The 17,720-nt window shown below is 32.9% G+C and overlaps 1 protein-coding gene across 1 annotated transcript in view; it reads right to left on the bottom strand.

The window, feature by feature from the left end:
* Positions 1-8,230: 8,230 nt before the first annotated feature.
* Positions 8,231-17,720, bottom strand: part of LOC140057637 (nose resistant to fluoxetine protein 6-like) — a 41,330-nt gene continuing 31,840 nt past the window's right edge. The window contains exons 3-15 of the mRNA XM_072103353.1: positions 14,824-14,917; positions 14,199-14,295; positions 13,211-13,374; positions 12,885-13,061; positions 12,450-12,543; positions 12,003-12,095; positions 11,561-11,729; positions 11,394-11,473; positions 10,517-10,636; positions 10,197-10,332; positions 9,880-10,066; positions 9,113-9,255; positions 8,231-8,853 (exon numbers count right to left, since the gene is read on the bottom strand). Of these exons, the coding sequence (XP_071959454.1) occupies positions 8,683-8,853; positions 9,113-9,255; positions 9,880-10,066; positions 10,197-10,332; positions 10,517-10,636; positions 11,394-11,473; positions 11,561-11,729; positions 12,003-12,095; positions 12,450-12,543; positions 12,885-13,061; positions 13,211-13,374; positions 14,199-14,295; positions 14,824-14,917 (1,725 nt within the window). The 3' untranslated portion in view covers positions 8,231-8,682. The remainder of the gene's footprint in view (positions 8,854-9,112; positions 9,256-9,879; positions 10,067-10,196; positions 10,333-10,516; positions 10,637-11,393; positions 11,474-11,560; positions 11,730-12,002; positions 12,096-12,449; positions 12,544-12,884; positions 13,062-13,210; positions 13,375-14,198; positions 14,296-14,823; positions 14,918-17,720) is intronic.

Here is a 17,720-nt window from a genome sequence, read left to right as displayed (position 1 = left end):
CGACCTTATTATTTTTCGATAAAACTGGTTACTATAGCATAACTGACATGCACAGAACCCATTATACGACTCTGCGCATGTTTATTCATGATATAGTAACCATTTATTAAAAAAATAAAAGGGTCGAAAATTGGCCATTTTTCGAAAATTTCCTGTACTATAGTACAGGGATTTTGTTTAAAACTGGGCAAATTTCGACCTTATTATTTTTCGATAAAACGGATTACTATAGCATAATTGACATGCGCAGAACCCATTATACGACTCTGCGCATGTTTATTATGCTATAGTAACCATTTAGGTCAAAAAATAAAAGGGTCGCAAATTTCGACCTTATTATTTTTCGATAAAACTGGTTACTATAGCATAACTGACATGCACAGAACCCATTATACGACTCTGCGCATGTTTTTATGCTATAGTAACCATTTATGTCACAAAATAAAAGGGTAGAAAATTGGCAATTTTTCGAAAATTTTCTGTAATATAGTACAGCGATTTTTTCAAAAAATGGGCAAATTTTGACCTTATTTTTTTTCGACAAAACTGGTTACTATAGCATAATTGAAATGCGCAGAACACATTATACGAATCTGCGCATGTTTATTATGCTATAGTAATCATTTAGGTCAAAAAATAAAAGGGTCGAAAATTTCGACCTTATTATTTTTCGATAAAACTGGTTACTATAGCATAACTGACATGCACAGAACCCATTATACGACTCTGCGCATGTTTATTATGCTATAGTAACCATTTATGTCACTAAATAAAAGGGTAAAAAATTTGCCATTTTTATTTTTCGATAAAATGGGTTACTATAGCATAATTGACATGCGCAGAACCCATTATACGACTATGCGCATGTTTATTATGCTATACTAACCATTTATGTCACAAAATAAAAGGGTCGAAAATTGGCCATTTTTCGAAAATTTCCTGTAATATAGTACAGGGATTTTTTCAAAAAATGGGCAGATTTCAACCTTATTATTTTTCGATAAAAAGGGTTACTATAGCATAATTGACATGCGCAGAACCCATTATACGACTCTGTGCATGTTTATTATGCTATAGTAACCATTTAGATCAAAAAATAAAAGGGTCGCAAATTTCGACCTTATTATTTTTCGATAAAACTGGTTACTATAGCATAACTGACATGCACAGAACCCATTATACGACTCTGCGCATGTTTTTATGCTATAGTAACCATTTATGTCACAAAATAAAAGGGTCGAAAATTGGCAATTTTTCGAAAATTTTCTGTAATATAGTACAGGGATTTTTTCAAAAAATGGGCAAATTTTGACCTTATTATTTTTCGATAAAACGGGTTACTATAGCATAATTGACATGCGCAGAACCCATTATACGACTCTGTGCATGTTTATTATGCTATAGTAACCATTTAGGTCAAAAAAATAAAAGGGTCGCAAATTTCGACCTTATTATTTCTTGATAAAACTGGTTACTATAGCATAATTGACATGCACAGAACCCATTATACGACTCTGCGCATGTTTATTATGCTATAGTAACCATTTATGTCACAAAATAAAAGGGTCGAAAATTGGCCATTTTTCGAAAATTTCCTATACTATAGTACAGGGATTTTTTTAAAAAATGGGCAAATTTCGACCTTATTATTTTTCGATATAACTGGTTACTATAGCATAATTGAAATGCGCAGAACCCATTACACGACTCTGCGCATGTTTATTATGCTATAGTAATCATTTAGGTCAAAAAATAAAAGGGTCGCAAATTTCGACCTTATTATTTCTCGATAAAATGGGTTACTATAGCATAATTGACATGCGCAGAACCCATTATACGATTCAGTGCATGTTTATTATGCTATAGTAACCATTTATGTCACAAAATAAAAGGGTCGAAAATTGGCAATTTTTCGTAAATTTCCTGTACTATAGTACAGGGATTTTTTCAAAAAATGGGCAAATTTCGACCTTATTATTTTTCGATAAAACTGGTTACTATAGCATAACTGACATGCACAGAACCCATTATACGACTCTGCGCATGTTTTTATGCTATAGTAACCATTTATGTCACAAAATAAAAGGGTCGAAAATTGGCAATTTTTCGAAAATTTTCTGTAATATAGTACAGGGATTTTTTCAAAAAATGGGCAAATTTTGACCTTATTATTTTTCGATAAAACGGGTTACTATAGCATAATTGACATGCGCAGAACCCATTATACGACTCTGCGCATGTTTATTATGCTATAGTAACCATTTAGGTCAAAAAAATAAAAGGGTCGCAAATTTCGACCTTATTATTTCTTGATAAAACTGGTTACTATAGCATAATTGACATGCACAGAACCCATTATACGACTCTGCGCATGTTTATTATGCTATAGTAACCATTTATGTCACAAAATAAAAGGGTCGAAAATTGGCCATTTTTCGAAAATTTCCTATACTATAGTACAGGGATTTTTTCAAAAAATGGGCAAATTTTGACCTTATTATTTTTTGATAAAACGGTTTACTATAGCAAAATTGAAATGCGCAGAACCCATTATACGACTCTGCGCATGTTTATTATGCTATAGTAACCATTTAGGTCATAAAATATAAGGGTAAAAAATTGGCCATTTTTCGAAAATTTCCGGTACTATAGTACAGGGATTTTTACAAAAAATAGGAAAATTTTGACCTTATTATTTTTTGATAAAACGGGTTTCTATAGCATAATTGACATGCGCAGAACCCATTATACGACTCTGCGCATGTTTATTATGCTATAGTAACCATTTAGGTCAAAAAATAAAAGGGTCGCAAATTTCGACCTTATTATTTTACGATAAAACTGGTTACTATAGCATAATTGAAATGCGCAGAACCCATTACACGACTCTGCGCATGTTTATTATGCTATAGTAATCATTTAGGTCAAAAAATAAAAGGGTCGCAAATTTCGACCTTATTATTTTTCGATAAAACTGGTTACTATAGCATAACTGACATGCACAGAACCCATTATACGACTCTGCGCATGTTTATTATGCTATAGTAACCATTTATGTCACTAATTAAAAAGGTCGAAAATTGGCCATTTTTCGAAAATTTCCTGTACTATAGTACAGGGATTTTTTCATAAATGGGCAAATTTCGACCTTAATATTTTTCGATAAAACGGGTTAGTATAGCATAATTGACATGTGCAGAACCCTTTATACGACTCTGCGCATGTTTATTATGCTATAGTAACCATTTATGTCATGAAAAAAAAAGGGTCGAAAATTGGCCATTTTTCGAAAATTTCCTGTACAGGGATTTTTTCAAAAAATGGGCAAATTTCGACCTTATTATTTTTTGATAAAACGGGTTACTATAGCATAATTGACGACATGCGCAGAACCCATTATACGACTCTGCGCATGTTTATTATGCTATAGTAATCATTTAGGTCAAAAATTAAAAGGGTCGCAAATTTCGACCTTATTATTTCTGGATAAAACGGGTTACTATAGCATAATTGACATGCTCAGAACCCATTATATGACTCTGCGCATGTTTATTATGCTATAGTAACCATTTATGTCACAAAAAAAAAGTGTCGAAAATTTGCCATTTTTCGAAAATTTCCTGTACTATAGTACAGGGATTTTTTCCAAAAATTGGCAAATTTCGACCTTAATATTTTTCGATAAAACTGGTTACTATAGCATAATTGACATGCGCAAAACCCATTATACGACTCTGCGCATGCTTATTATGCTATAGTAACCATTTATGTCACAAAATAAAAGGGTCGCAAATTGGCCATTTTTATTTTTCGATAAAACTGGTTACTATAGCATAATTGACATGCGCAGAACCCATTATACGACTCTGCGCATGTTTATTATGCTATAGTAACCATTTATGTCATAAAATAGAAGTGTCGAATATTGGCCATTTTTCGAAAATTTTCTGTAGTATAGTAAAGGGATTTTTTTTTAAAATGGGCAAATTTCGACCTTATTATTTTTCGATAAAACTGGTTACTATAGCATAATTGACTTGCGCAGAACCCATTATACAACTCTGCGCATGTTTATTATGCTATAGTAACCATTTATGTCACAAAATAAAAGGGACGCAAATTGGCAATTTTTATTTTTCAATAAAACTGGTTACTATAGCCTAATTGACGTGCGCAGAACCCATTATACGACTCTGCGCATGTTTTTATGCTATAATAACCATTTATGTCACAAAATAAACGGGTCGAAAATTGGCCATTTTTCGAAAATTTCTATAGTACAGGGATTTTTTCAAAAAATGGGCAAGTTTCGACCTTATTATTTTTCGATAAAACTGGTTACTATAGCATAGTTGACATGCGCAGAACCCATTATACGGCTCTGCGCATGTTTATTATGCTATAGTAACCATTTATGTCACAAAATAAAAGGGTCGAAAATTGGCAATTTTTCGAAAATTTCCTGTACTATAGTACAGGGATTTTTTCAAAAAATGGGCAAATTTTGACCTTATTATTTTTTGATAAAACGGTTTACTATAGCAAAATTGAAATGCGCAGAACCCATTATACGACTCTGCGCATGTTTATTATGCTATAGTAACCATTTAGGTCATAAAATAAAAGGGTAAAAAATTGGCCATTTTTCGAAAATTTCCGGTACTATAGTACAGGGATTTTTTCAAAAAATAGGAAAATTTTGACCTTATTATTTTTTGATAAAACGGGTTTCTATAGCATAATTGACATGCGCAGAACCCATTATACGACTCTGCGCATGTTTATTATGCTATAGAAACCATTTAGGTCAAAAAATAAAAGGGTCGCAAATTTCGACCTTATTATTTTTCGATAAAACTGGTTACTATAGCATAATTGAAATGCGCAGAACCCATTACACGACTCTGCGCATGTTTATTATGCTATAGTAATCATTTAGGTCAAAAAATAAAAGGGTCGCAAATTTCGACCTTATTATTTTTCGATAAAACTGGTTACTATAGCATAACTGACATGCACAGAACCCATTATACGACTCTGCGCATGTTTATTATGCTATAGTAACCATTTATGTCATGAAAAAAAAAGGGTCGAAAATTGGCCATTTTTCGAAAATTTCCTGTACAGGGATTTTTTCAAAAAATGGGCAAATTTCGACCTTATTATTTTTTGATAAAACGGGTTTACTATAGCATAATTGACATGCGCAGAACCCATTATACGACTCTGCGCATGTTTATTATGCTATAGTAATCATTTAGGTCAAAAATTAAAAGGGTCGCAAATTTCGACCTTATTATTTCTGGATAAAACGGGTTACTATAGCATAATTGACATGCTCAGAACCCATTATATGACTCTGCGCATGTTTATTATGCTATAGTAACCATTTATGTCACAAAATAAAAGTGTCGAAAATTTGCCATTTTTCGAAAATTTCCTGTACTATAGTACAGGGATTTTTTCAAAAAATTGGCAAATTTCGACCTTATTATTTTTCGATAAAACTGGTTACTATAGCATAATTGACATGCGCAGAACCCATTATACGACTCTGCGCATGTTTATTATGCTATAGTAACCATTTATGTCACAAAATAAAAGGGTCGCAAATTGGCCATTTTTATTTTTCGATAAAACTGGTTACTATAGCATAATTGACATGCGCAGAACCCATTATACGACTCTGCGCATGTTTATTATGCTATAGTAACCATTTATGTCATAAAATAGAAGTGTCGAATATTGGCCATTTTTCGAAAATTTTCTGTAGTATAGTAAAGGGATTTTTTAAAAAAATGGGCAAATTTCGACCTTATTATTTTTCGATAAAACTGGTTACTATAGCATAATTGACTTGCGCAGAACCCATTATACAACTCTGCGCATGTTTATTATGCTATAGTAACCATTTATGTCACAAAATAAAAGGGACGCAAATTGGCAATTTTTATTTTTCGATAAAACTGGTTACTATAGCCTAATTGTCGTGCGCAGAACCCATTATACGACTCTGCGCATGTTTTTATGCTATAATAACCATTTATGTCACAAAATAAACGGGTCGAAAATTGGCCATTTTTCGAAAATTTCTATAGTACAGGGATTTTTTCAAAAAATGGGCAAGTTTCGACCTTATTATTTTTCGATAAAACTGGTTACTATAGCATAGTTGACATGCGCAGAACCCATTATACGGCTCTGCGCATGTTTATTATGCTATAGTAACCATTTATGTCACAAAATAAAAGGGTCGAAAATTGGCAATTTTTCGAAAATTTCCTGTACTATAGTACAGGGATTTTTTCAAAAAATGGGCAAATTTTGACCTTATTATTTTTTGATAAAACGGTTTACTATAGCAAAATTGAAATGCGCAGAACCCATTATACGACTCTGCGCATGTTTATTATGCTATAGTAACCATTTAGGTCATAAAATAAAAGGGTAAAAAATTGGCCATTTTTCGAAAATTTCCGGTACTATAGTACAGGGATTTTTTCAAAAAATAGGAAAATTTTGACCTTATTATTTTTTGATAAAACGGGTTTCTATAGCATAATTGACATGCGCAGAACCCATTATACGACTCTGCGCATGTTTATTATGCTATAGAAACCATTTAGGTCAAAAAATAAAAGGGTCGCAAATTTCGACCTTATTATTTTTCGATAAAACTGGTTACTATAGCATAATTGAAATGCGCAGAACCCATTACACGACTCTGCGCATGTTTATTATGCTATAGTAATCATTTAGGTCAAAAAATAAAAGGGTCGCAAATTTCGACCTTATTATTTTTCGATAAAACTGGTTACTATAGCATAACTGACATGCACAGAACCCATTATACGACTCTGCGCATGTTTATTATGCTATAGTAACCATTTATGTCATGAAAAAAAAAGGGTCGAAAATTGGCCATTTTTCGAAAATTTCCTGTACAGGGATTTTTTCAAAAAATGGGCAAATTTCGACCTTATTATTTTTTGATAAAACGGGTTTACTATAGCATAATTGACATGCGCAGAACCCATTATACGACTCTGCGCATGTTTATTATGCTATAGTAATCATTTAGGTCAAAAATTAAAAGGGTCGCAAATTTCGACCTTATTATTTCTGGATAAAACGGGTTACTATAGCATAATTGACATGCTCAGAACCCATTATATGACTCTGCGCATGTTTATTATGCTATAGTAACCATTTATGTCACAAAATAAAAGTGTCGAAAATTTGCCATTTTTCGAAAATTTCCTGTACTATAGTACAGGGATTTTTTCAAAAAATTGGCAAATTTCGACCTTATTATTTTTCGATAAAACTGGTTACTATAGCATAATTGACATGCGCAGAACCCATTATACGACTCTGCGCATGTTTATTATGCTATAATAACCATTTATGTCACAAAATAAACGGGTCGAAAATTGGCCATTTTTCGAAAATTTCTATAGTACAGGGATTTTTTCAAAAAATGGGCAAGTTTCGACCTTATTATTTTTCGATAAAACTGGTTACTATAGCATAGTTGACATGCGCAGAACCCATTATACGGCTCTGCGCATGTTTATTATGCTATAGTAATCATTTATGTCACAAAATAAAAGAGTCGAAAATTTGACATTTTTAGAAAATTTCCTGTACTATATTACAGGGATTTTTTCAAAAAATGGGCAAATTTCGACATTATTATTTTTCGATAAAACTGGTTACTATAGCATAATTGACGTGCGCAGAACCCATTATACGACTCTGCGCATGTTTATTATGCTATAGTAACCATTTAGGTCAAAATATAAAAGGGTCGCAAATTGACAATTTTTATTTTTCATAAAAAAAATAAAAATGTCAAATTTTCGACCCTTTTATTTTTTGACAAAAATGGTTACTATAGCATAATAAACATGCGCAGAGTCGTATAATGGGTTCTGTGCATGTCAATTATGCTATACTAATAGTAGTGGAGACCCACTTGATAGTTTGATTTAGTTCGCTTTTGGGAATGCTGTCTCTCTCTTTTGTTTGTTATTTTTTTTTTATAACTATGTGAGACGAAATAAATGAAATGAAATGAAAAATACAGGGATTTTATCAAAAAATGGGCAACTTTCGACCGTATTATTTTGCGATAAAACTGGTCACTATAGCATAATTGACATGCGCAGAACCCACTACTCGACTCTGCGCATGTTTTTTATGCTATAGTAACTATTTATGTCAACAAATAAAAGGGTCGCAAATTCTACTATAAATAGGCCTAAAAAAAATTTTTTTTCTAAATGGAAAAATTCAACCTTTCTATTTTTCGACACAACAGGCTGCTATAGCATTATTAACATGCGTAGTACACAATATTCGACTCATTTCCCTGTATTTTAGTATAATGATTTTTTTTTCAAAAAATTGCCAAGTTTCGACCTTTCCTTTTTTCGATATAACTGTAGCATAATTGACACACGAATATTTTTTACTGTTAAAAGATATGTTGAGGTATCAACTTTTCAAAATGTCCATGTACTATTATAGTAAGGGATTTTGTTCAAAAAATGACAAAATATCGACTTATTGAACTAAATAAAAACAAATAGATCCATACTTTGGTTGATTTTTCGCAAAACTGTTTACATAGCTCTGAATGTGTAGACATTTGTATGCAAATAGATATTTCATTTGTTATTAGACTTGCTCATCATTCTCTGTTCTTTTTTTATCATAAGGTTTGTGTTTTCCTGATTTTTTCAGCTTACTAAACAGTTCAACTAAGTTCGAAAATGGAAGTTCCACTAAGATATAAACAATCCCGGCAATAGAAAACGACGCCAAGACAAATGCAAAAAAATAAAAACACTGAAATAGAAAAAAACAATGCATTACACTCACACACATCACAGGCTAAGTGGTCAAATTGTTCAAAAGTCATAATAATTCGGAGCAATGTTTGGCATATGATTCGCCGGCAGGCAATAGAAAGAATACTGATGTAAACTCTAAGGAACGTGACGTATGCGCCTAGAATTTGAATCAATTGATCATTGCACATGATGTCAGCAAGAACCCAATGTAGTGTAACTATTAAATAACTAAAAACGCAAAGTATGCAACATACCATCATTGTGTACGAATAATGAATCGGCTGGAATGCACTGTAAAAGAACACCATCATGAGTATTGGGTGAACCAGGTAAGTGGTAAATACGAGGCGACTGAGTGGCACCCAAGCCGAAAAACTCAGAAACTTATTAATCCATCCTATCAAAAAAATAATCAAGATAAGCGTTGATTTATCAATAGTCATGATGCTAATCTAAGTAAGTAGGTTAGTCACTAGGAACCTTTGAATATTCGACGCAGCTCTTCAAGATCCCGTCTGTTATGTTGCACGTGGAGGAGCAATTGATAATTTTCAATTTGATCTCTGTTGCGCGTGCGTACAACTGAGGACTAGTGCTGTTCCGCCGTACCACGCCGAGAATGTTAAAGAGTCGCTATCCAATCGAGTTCGAACAATACCATGAAAGCCCCAGTGGTCTAATGGTTAGGACATCTGCATATCAAGCAGGCGGTCCGAGTTCGAGTCTCGGTTGGGGCGACTTTTTCTCATTCTCACAGATTTCCTCATCTTTATCGTTTCAAATTAATTAATTAAATTTCAGTATATCACCGGGCGGTTTCGAATTAATGTTCATTGCCTAATGTGTTGATATATATATATATATATATAGGTATACTACCATCCCATAGGCCTACTAAATACTAAATACTAGCTAATAAAATAGGTAAATAATATAGTCACATGTGTCTAAGAAGTTGTGTTAAGGAGTATAACACCCTTTTGGTCATGTATACCGTATAACAAAAATAAACATCACTTACCGCCATACCCGCAGAAGCAGGCAAATACGACCCAGGCAAGTGCTATTGCCCACGAAATCCGACTTAGACCCTCATAAATTGAATTCGCAGCAACCGTTATAGGATCACCGTGGTGGGACGGGTACAATCCAAAGACAACCAGTATCATAGTAGCAACTGAGAGCCCCCAACCGCAGAGCATCGCAACCTTAGTGTTTAGAAAGTTTCAATTAAGTATGAAAAAGGTCCCTAAAACTTAAATTTAGTATAGAACATAATAGTCATTAGCTTATAACCCTTACATTAAGATGAAAATATTGGTTATAAGTGTTACTTACTGGTGATAGTTTAACAACCTGATCGTTGGCTTTTAAGCGTGTCATACCATAGCCCAAAAGAAGGCCAACCATATATGGCGAAATACGACAGTACGGCTTAGCATACACGACAGACACATATTCTTCACCTTTAGGTCTAAAATAAGAAGATATTAGTGTATCAATATTTTCTTCGGAATTTCTTAATCCTTAGCCGTTAGCTCAAACGTGGAAGAAGTAATTCTCGCCGGTTCAAACCTTAAAAACGCTTGACACAATACTCACAAATACTATTAAAAACGTTACATTTAGGCTTAGAATGATTTTGGTAGCTGTCTTACCTTTGATCAATAATACCTAAAAATCCAGATGGGAACTCATTGACAGCCATCAAGGCAAAGGTGGTTGCAATGCTGACGCAACATATGAGAGTCACTAGGCTTATTCCAAGAAATTTAGACCTTTAAAAGAAAATAAACAAAAATCTTCGTTCAAAGATGTATTGTCCCTTTGACTAATTCCAACAATTTTGTTTTTTTAATATTTCAAAAAAAGTGGGTCATTTTGAAGTATCATAATAGTTATTAACGTTCACCAAAATTAGTCGAGAAAAAAAATCATTTAACTGAAATAGAGACGTTCTTTTGTAAAAAAAATAACTTTGACTTCCAGTCAAAGTTTTCGAACAAAACATATCTAATAATGCAACGCGCTTGTTTGGCTACTCTGTATGCATAATCATAAAACTTCTTCGCGATCTGTGTGAAAACACCTTCTCAACCGTGACAAGTTGTAAACAATCCTAATTATTATATGTATAATGCATACTCGTGGTTTGAAATCTTTGTTTACTTTCGCCTGCGACGATTTTCCAAAATGAAATGTAATCAAAATAATTTACCTGTTAATTACGTAAACTTGTTGTTTTTGGCTCGAATTTTCGACTTAAAGTGAATAACTTTAATATTACTTTGATATGGCCAATTTAAATTTACAATATTTTGACCTTCATTTTTTTGTTTCAAGGGACAATACATCTTTAAATTATAAATTTTAGAGCTATTTTAAAAACATGATACCGTATGATTCAGCATTCGAGCAGAACATCAGAAAGGCTTCATTTTTGTTTTCTTTAATGTTGGATTTCAACATACGACATCTCGTCTTTATGACGTAATGTGTATTGAAACGACAAGCTACTTTTTCCTAAGCACTTACTTATATAGCACAACCAGCAAGAAAGAACTAATGACATAGAATTGCATGTCGTTTGCGAGGTACCAGGACCATTCAATACACTGCAAAAAAAGAAATAATCGCTTCGTTTATTAACATTAACGATCCTATAAACAAATTTGATCTTAATAAGGCAGTTGTAATCATACCTGATCACGGAATGAAATCGGGTAGAAATTGTTGATAAAAAGCATGTTTGTCCACCAGTATGATCTACAGTCATTTGCGCGCAGAATCGAAAACCAGATAGGCCCTTGACTCAGATAAGGCACGATGAATATGAACAACACAATTATGAACATGTAACTTGGTAGTATCCTGAAAGTTATAGATAACATAATGTATAACAATAATGACATGAAGGCAAAAAAGTTGCATCATTTCACATGACTTATTGTAAACTTATTCTTAACTAAAACAAAAACTAATTTCACCCGCTTCAATGTCTGTATATGTACTGTATATAGTTTTCGCAGGTAGGCATAATGAATTCCATATTAAATTATATATTTTGTAAATTCGCAAAATATAGGCCTAAATTAATAATAGTGTAAATATTTATATAATACTAAACAGTGTCTGTAGACTTACCTCAGAAAGCGATACAAATAGAACGAAATCAGTGATATTGATCCGCCGTTTTGTTTCATTTTCTCTAATGTTAAGTAACTTACAAGCAAGCCACTACAAATATAAAATTGGTCATAATATATTTAACTACTTGAGAAGCTAAATTGTGTAAAATATGTATAGAAATAATCATCTTGTTTTAATAATCATGGTTATTGTAATAGTGGAAAATATTTTTAAAAAATAAATGAAATTTTAAAAAAAACATCTTGAAATGCGATGGGTCACATAAGCTAAAAAACGATCCAACATTATTAATCTAGTAATTCACAGCAAAGAATATGATTTAAATAAACAAACACAGAATTAATTATCATATTTAAAAAGTGTTTTCTTTACTTGAGACCTAATTCTTGTATGTATTAATGTGGATTCATAAAGGTATTGATAAAAATAAAGTGAGTTTACCCTAAGAAGAAAAAACTATCCACAGCCACCCCAGTGTTGGCCGCAATTTGCATCCAAAATTCACCAACTGCTTCCACCTGACGTGCCGGATTATCTGGTTATAATTATACAATAAACCGTGTAATGAAAATTTAGTAGGAGACTATCTCGAATAGTGTTCTCATCGTTGTCATCACTATCAATATAACTACCATCACTATAATTGTAACAGTCATTCTATCTCAACACCACCGCCATCATCATACAATCAAAGAAATATCTTTTTCTTCAAAATCAACTTCATTCATTCATTAATTCATTATCGTCGTAAATGTCATTATCGCCGTAAACATCATCATCCCTCGTCATCATTAAAAACAATAAATATACCGTGTGTTATCGCATGACATGATCAATAAACATGATAAAGAATTATTATAAAGATGCAGTAAATACCAACAATGCCGGACGAAAATTGATAACTAGACGTATGACCGAAGATAACCCACAATATGCTGACCACTCGTATACCGTTCAGGCATGTGATAGCCTTTGTTGATTGCGTCGTGTTTAACAATTTCATCAAGTTTCGATTGATTGCGAAACAGAGAAAAATTCTGGTAGGAAAACTTGCTGTAAAAAAAAATAGTGACTTGAGAAATCTCAAACAAACCAATTGCAATAAAAACATTTCATTTCCGAATGAATCGGTTGACGCAAAACTCTCGTCTTGAATAGTTTCTGTCTCACGAATAACACGTGTGTTGCATGCGCATACTTACAATGTTGTTTGTTAACATCGCCATTATCTGTAGGGCTCAGTGGAGTCGACTCTTCTCTCATAGCAAATTCGTCATTTGCACTGATTCGTCGTATTTTAAATTTACAATATTCATCATAAACGCCACTTGTAAAGATTAATATTACCAAAATAGAACAAAATACTCTGCAAGATAAAATAAATATCGGTTTTATATTACCGATATATTAAATATATATTATTATTATATATTTAGGCAAATTGCAAAGAATAACTATAAGCGAATTCATTCAATATCTTTCTTAAAGGTGGCAATCCTGTTCACAAGTCAAACAAAACACAAGATGATCTACATAAACCATGGACAAAATAAAGTCTTATTGCAAGCCATTGGGAGTGGAGTTTTTTTTTTTATTTTATTTTTTTATTATATTTAATGAGGGTGATCAATCCAGCTATTGCTGATCATTAGGGACCCTCAGAGGTTCACAAGACAAACATATACACAAGATGCTCTACATTAACAAAGTCTTATTATAAGTCTTTGTGAGTGGAGTAATTTGGTCCTTAGAAAAAATCCTGACATGTGACGGGACTTGAACCCAGGACCCGTGGAGTGGTAGACAAGCATCATAACCACCAAGCCAGAACTCCACTACTTTGTAATTTGTCATTTGTCATTAGAAAAAAATCCTGACATGATAGTAGTTGAAACCGGGACACGCTGAGCATCATAATCACCAAGCTACAACTGAAATAGTGACGACAACAATAATACACATGGAAGTTGAAAGGAACTGTGACTATAGAGGAAATTTCTGAATGTGAAAAATATTCCACACGACATATGGCATGCACCACATTGTTCTTATTGTAGCGCAGACATTTTTAAAGATGCTACAATATAGGATGTTGAGAAGACATTGGAATCGATGCATGTTAAAAACCATAATTTAGTCGATATATTATTATTACAAACTACCAGTTAATTTTCGGTAATTGATACTTACACAACGCCATAGAAGCCATGATCGTAAGGTTTGACTGGACTTTGTGCACAGTTCAACAACACTCGATTAATTTGTACGCTCTGTAAAGGCAATGTTGCTGAAATAACAAATATCGTATCATTAGGCAGCTTTCGTTGTGCAACGACCTAGCAGAATGGGAGTACGAGGGCCTACAGTATGCATTACATCATTTTTTAAGTCGTTCTCAAGGTCTGTTAAAGTCGTTTACTACCGTATATACCCAAAACATGTACAAATGCGCATTCTGTGATAATAGATCGTCACTAGAATCGATCAAATCGGGTATGAAGACAAAGAATGTCAAACCAAACCCAACGAAAACTGTACCTCAATATGAAAAACAAGGGTGGGCCTACTAGATCCTGTCGATATTTCAGATATTAAAGCTATGACTATTATCTATTTACGTTAAGCTTGGTTCCCACTAGCACTCAACGCAATGACGTAAGCCGCCACGCAAGTGAATTGACCAATCCAAGCAATGGATTATTCGAACTGTTCCTTGAGACTGGTCAATTCGCTTGTGTTGCGCCTTACGTCCTTGCGTTATAGTGGGAACCAAGCTTGAGTAAAATCTACATTACCGTGACTGTTGCAGTATTACCTAATGAATCTGTCAAGCTATTAGATAAAACTTCATCTGAACAGGATTGCGGAACACACAATCCCCAATGAAACACGTTTGATAACCATCCGATCTATTAATATTAATAATAAACACCAAATTATTTAATATAAATTAGTTGTCATCGGTTTACATTTTCGTAAAACCCAAAAAATCGATGAGTTTTCCGTTTAAAAAAAACATTATCCTTTTCACTTCACTATTCACTAATTTTGCTACTCTATAGTTCACTATGTCGGTCTGTCGGTCGGTCTGTCGGTCTGTCGGTCTGTCGGTCCGGTATCACTATGCGATTTATCGCTTTCTGACCTTATCTTGATATCAGTCTAATCTAGCTAAGTCAATTTTTCACAGTATATTCCTTATGGTCAGGAATCGATGTGGTTATGTTTTCACGGTGCGCAATAAAATATTACGCGGTCTACGCACGATTTAACGAAATCACGTTTGTAATCATATCTTCACAACCATGAATCACAATTACATAAAATTTGGTACTCATAAATTTCAGGGCATAAATCATCATATGGTAATATAATTACATGCGTAGCGCATGTAACGCAAATTCTTTCTCTTTTATTGCTACTTTCCTTTTCTAAAATCATCAGTGTTAATTTTAATCTGAAGAGCTAATGCTATTAAATTTTGTTACTTAAAGGTAGCATTTTTGGTATATAGATGATATCGACAGCCTCATAACAAAAGTGTCTAAGTCATAATTTTTTTTTTCTGCCTAACTCACTGCTTATATCAATATACTATATTTGTTGTGTTTCTGCCCAAGTCAGCTGTGTGACTTAGGCAATTAAGGAGAGCTGACTTATGATCTGCCTAACTCACTGCTTATATCAATATACTATATTTTTTGTGTTTCTGCCTAAGTCAGCTGTGTAACTTAGACAACTAAGGAGAGCTGACTTATGATCTGCCTAACTCACTGCTTATATCTTTATCTGCCCTCTGTACATTATCTGAGTGCTTTTATATACATTTGCACATGATCACATAATTTTGTGTGTTTCTGCCTAAGTCAGCTGTGTGACTTAGGCAATTAAGGAGAGGAGACTCATGATTTTTTAAATAAAATAAGAAATACATTTTTATAGTATATTTTTTATCCCATTAGTTACAAATTCTTTCTCTTTTATTGCTAATTTCCTTTTCTAAAATCATCAGTGTTAATTTTAATCTGAAGAGCTGATGCTATTAAATTATGTTACTTAAAGGTAGCATTTTTTTGTATATAGATGATATCAACAGTCTCATAACAAAAGTGTCTAAGTCATAATTTTTGTTTTGTTTTTCTGCCTAACTCACTGCTTATATCAATATACTATATTTGTTGTGTTCTGCCCAAGTCAGCTGTGTGACTTAGGCAATTAAGGAGAGCTGACTTATGATCTGCCTAACTCACTGCTTATATCTTTATCGGCCCTCTCTACATTATCTGAGTGCTTTTATATACATTTGCACATGCTCAGATCGTTTTTTTGTGTTTCTGCCTTAGTCAGCTGTGTGACTTAGGCAATTAAGGAGAGGAGACTCATGATTTTTTAAATAAAATAAAAAATACATTTTTAGAGTATATTTTTTAACCCATTTGTTACAAATTCTTTCTCTTTTATTGCTACTTTCCTTTTCTAAAATCATCAGTGTTAATTTTAATCTGCAGAGCTGATGCTATTAAATTTTGTTACTTAAAGGTAGCATTTTTTGTATATAGATGATATCGACAGCCTCATAACAAAAGTGTCTAAGTCATAATTTTTTTTCTGCCTAACTCACTGCTTATATCAATATACTATATTTGTTGTGTTTCTGCCTAAGTCAGCTGTGTGACTTAGGCAATTAAGGAGAGCTGACTTATGATCTGCCTAACACACTGCTTATATCTTTATACTGCCCTCTGTACATTATCTGAGTGCTTTTATATACATTGGCACATGCTAAGATCGTTTTTGTGTGTTTCTGCCTAAGTCAGCTGTGTGACTGAGGCAATTAAGGAGAGGAGACTCATGATTTTTTAAATAAAATAAGAAATACATTTTTAGAGTATATTTTTTAACCCATTAGTTACAAATTCTTTCTCTTTTATTGCGACTTCCCTTTTCTAAAATCATCAGTGTTAATTTTAATCTGAAGAGCTGAATATGTTATTAAATTTTGTTACTTAAAGGTAGCATTTTTTGTATATAGATGATATCGACAGCCTCATAACCAAAGTGTTTAAGTCATAATTTTGTTTTTCTTCTTAACTCACTTCTTATATCAATATACTATATTTTTTGTGTTTCTGCCTAAGTCAGCTGTGTGACTTAGGCAATAAAGAAGAGCTGACTTATGATGATGCTCAGATCGTTTTTGTGTGTTTCTGCCTAAGTCAGCTGTGTGACTTAGGCAATTAAGGAGAGGAGACTCATGATTTTTTAAATAAAATAAGAAATACATTTTTATACTATATTTTTTAACCCATTTGTTAAAAATTCTTTCTCTTTTATTGATACTTTCCTTTTCTAAAATTATCAGTGTTAATTTTAATCTGAAGAGCTGATGCTATTAAATTTTGTTACTTAAAGGTAGAATTTTTTGTATATAGATGATATCGACAGCCTCATAACAAAAGTGTCTAAGTCATAATTTTTTTTCTGCCTAACTCACTGCTTATATCAATATACTATATTTTTTGTGTTTCTGCCTAAGTCAGCTGTGTGACTTAGGCAATTAAGGAGAGCTGACTTATGATCTGCCTAACACACTGCTTATATCTTTATACTGCCCTCTGTACATTATCTGAGTGCTTTTATATACATTGGCACATGCTAAGATCGTTTTTGTGTGTTTCTGCCTAAGTCAGCTGTGTGACTGAGGCAATTAAG

Source organism: Antedon mediterranea, chromosome 8 (assembly GCF_964355755.1).
Source record: "Antedon mediterranea chromosome 8, ecAntMedi1.1, whole genome shotgun sequence".
Taxonomy (NCBI): domain Eukaryota; kingdom Metazoa; phylum Echinodermata; class Crinoidea; order Comatulida; family Antedonidae; genus Antedon; species Antedon mediterranea.
The sequence above is the reverse complement of the archived record's forward strand: the minus strand, read 5'-3'. Positions and strand labels throughout refer to the sequence as shown.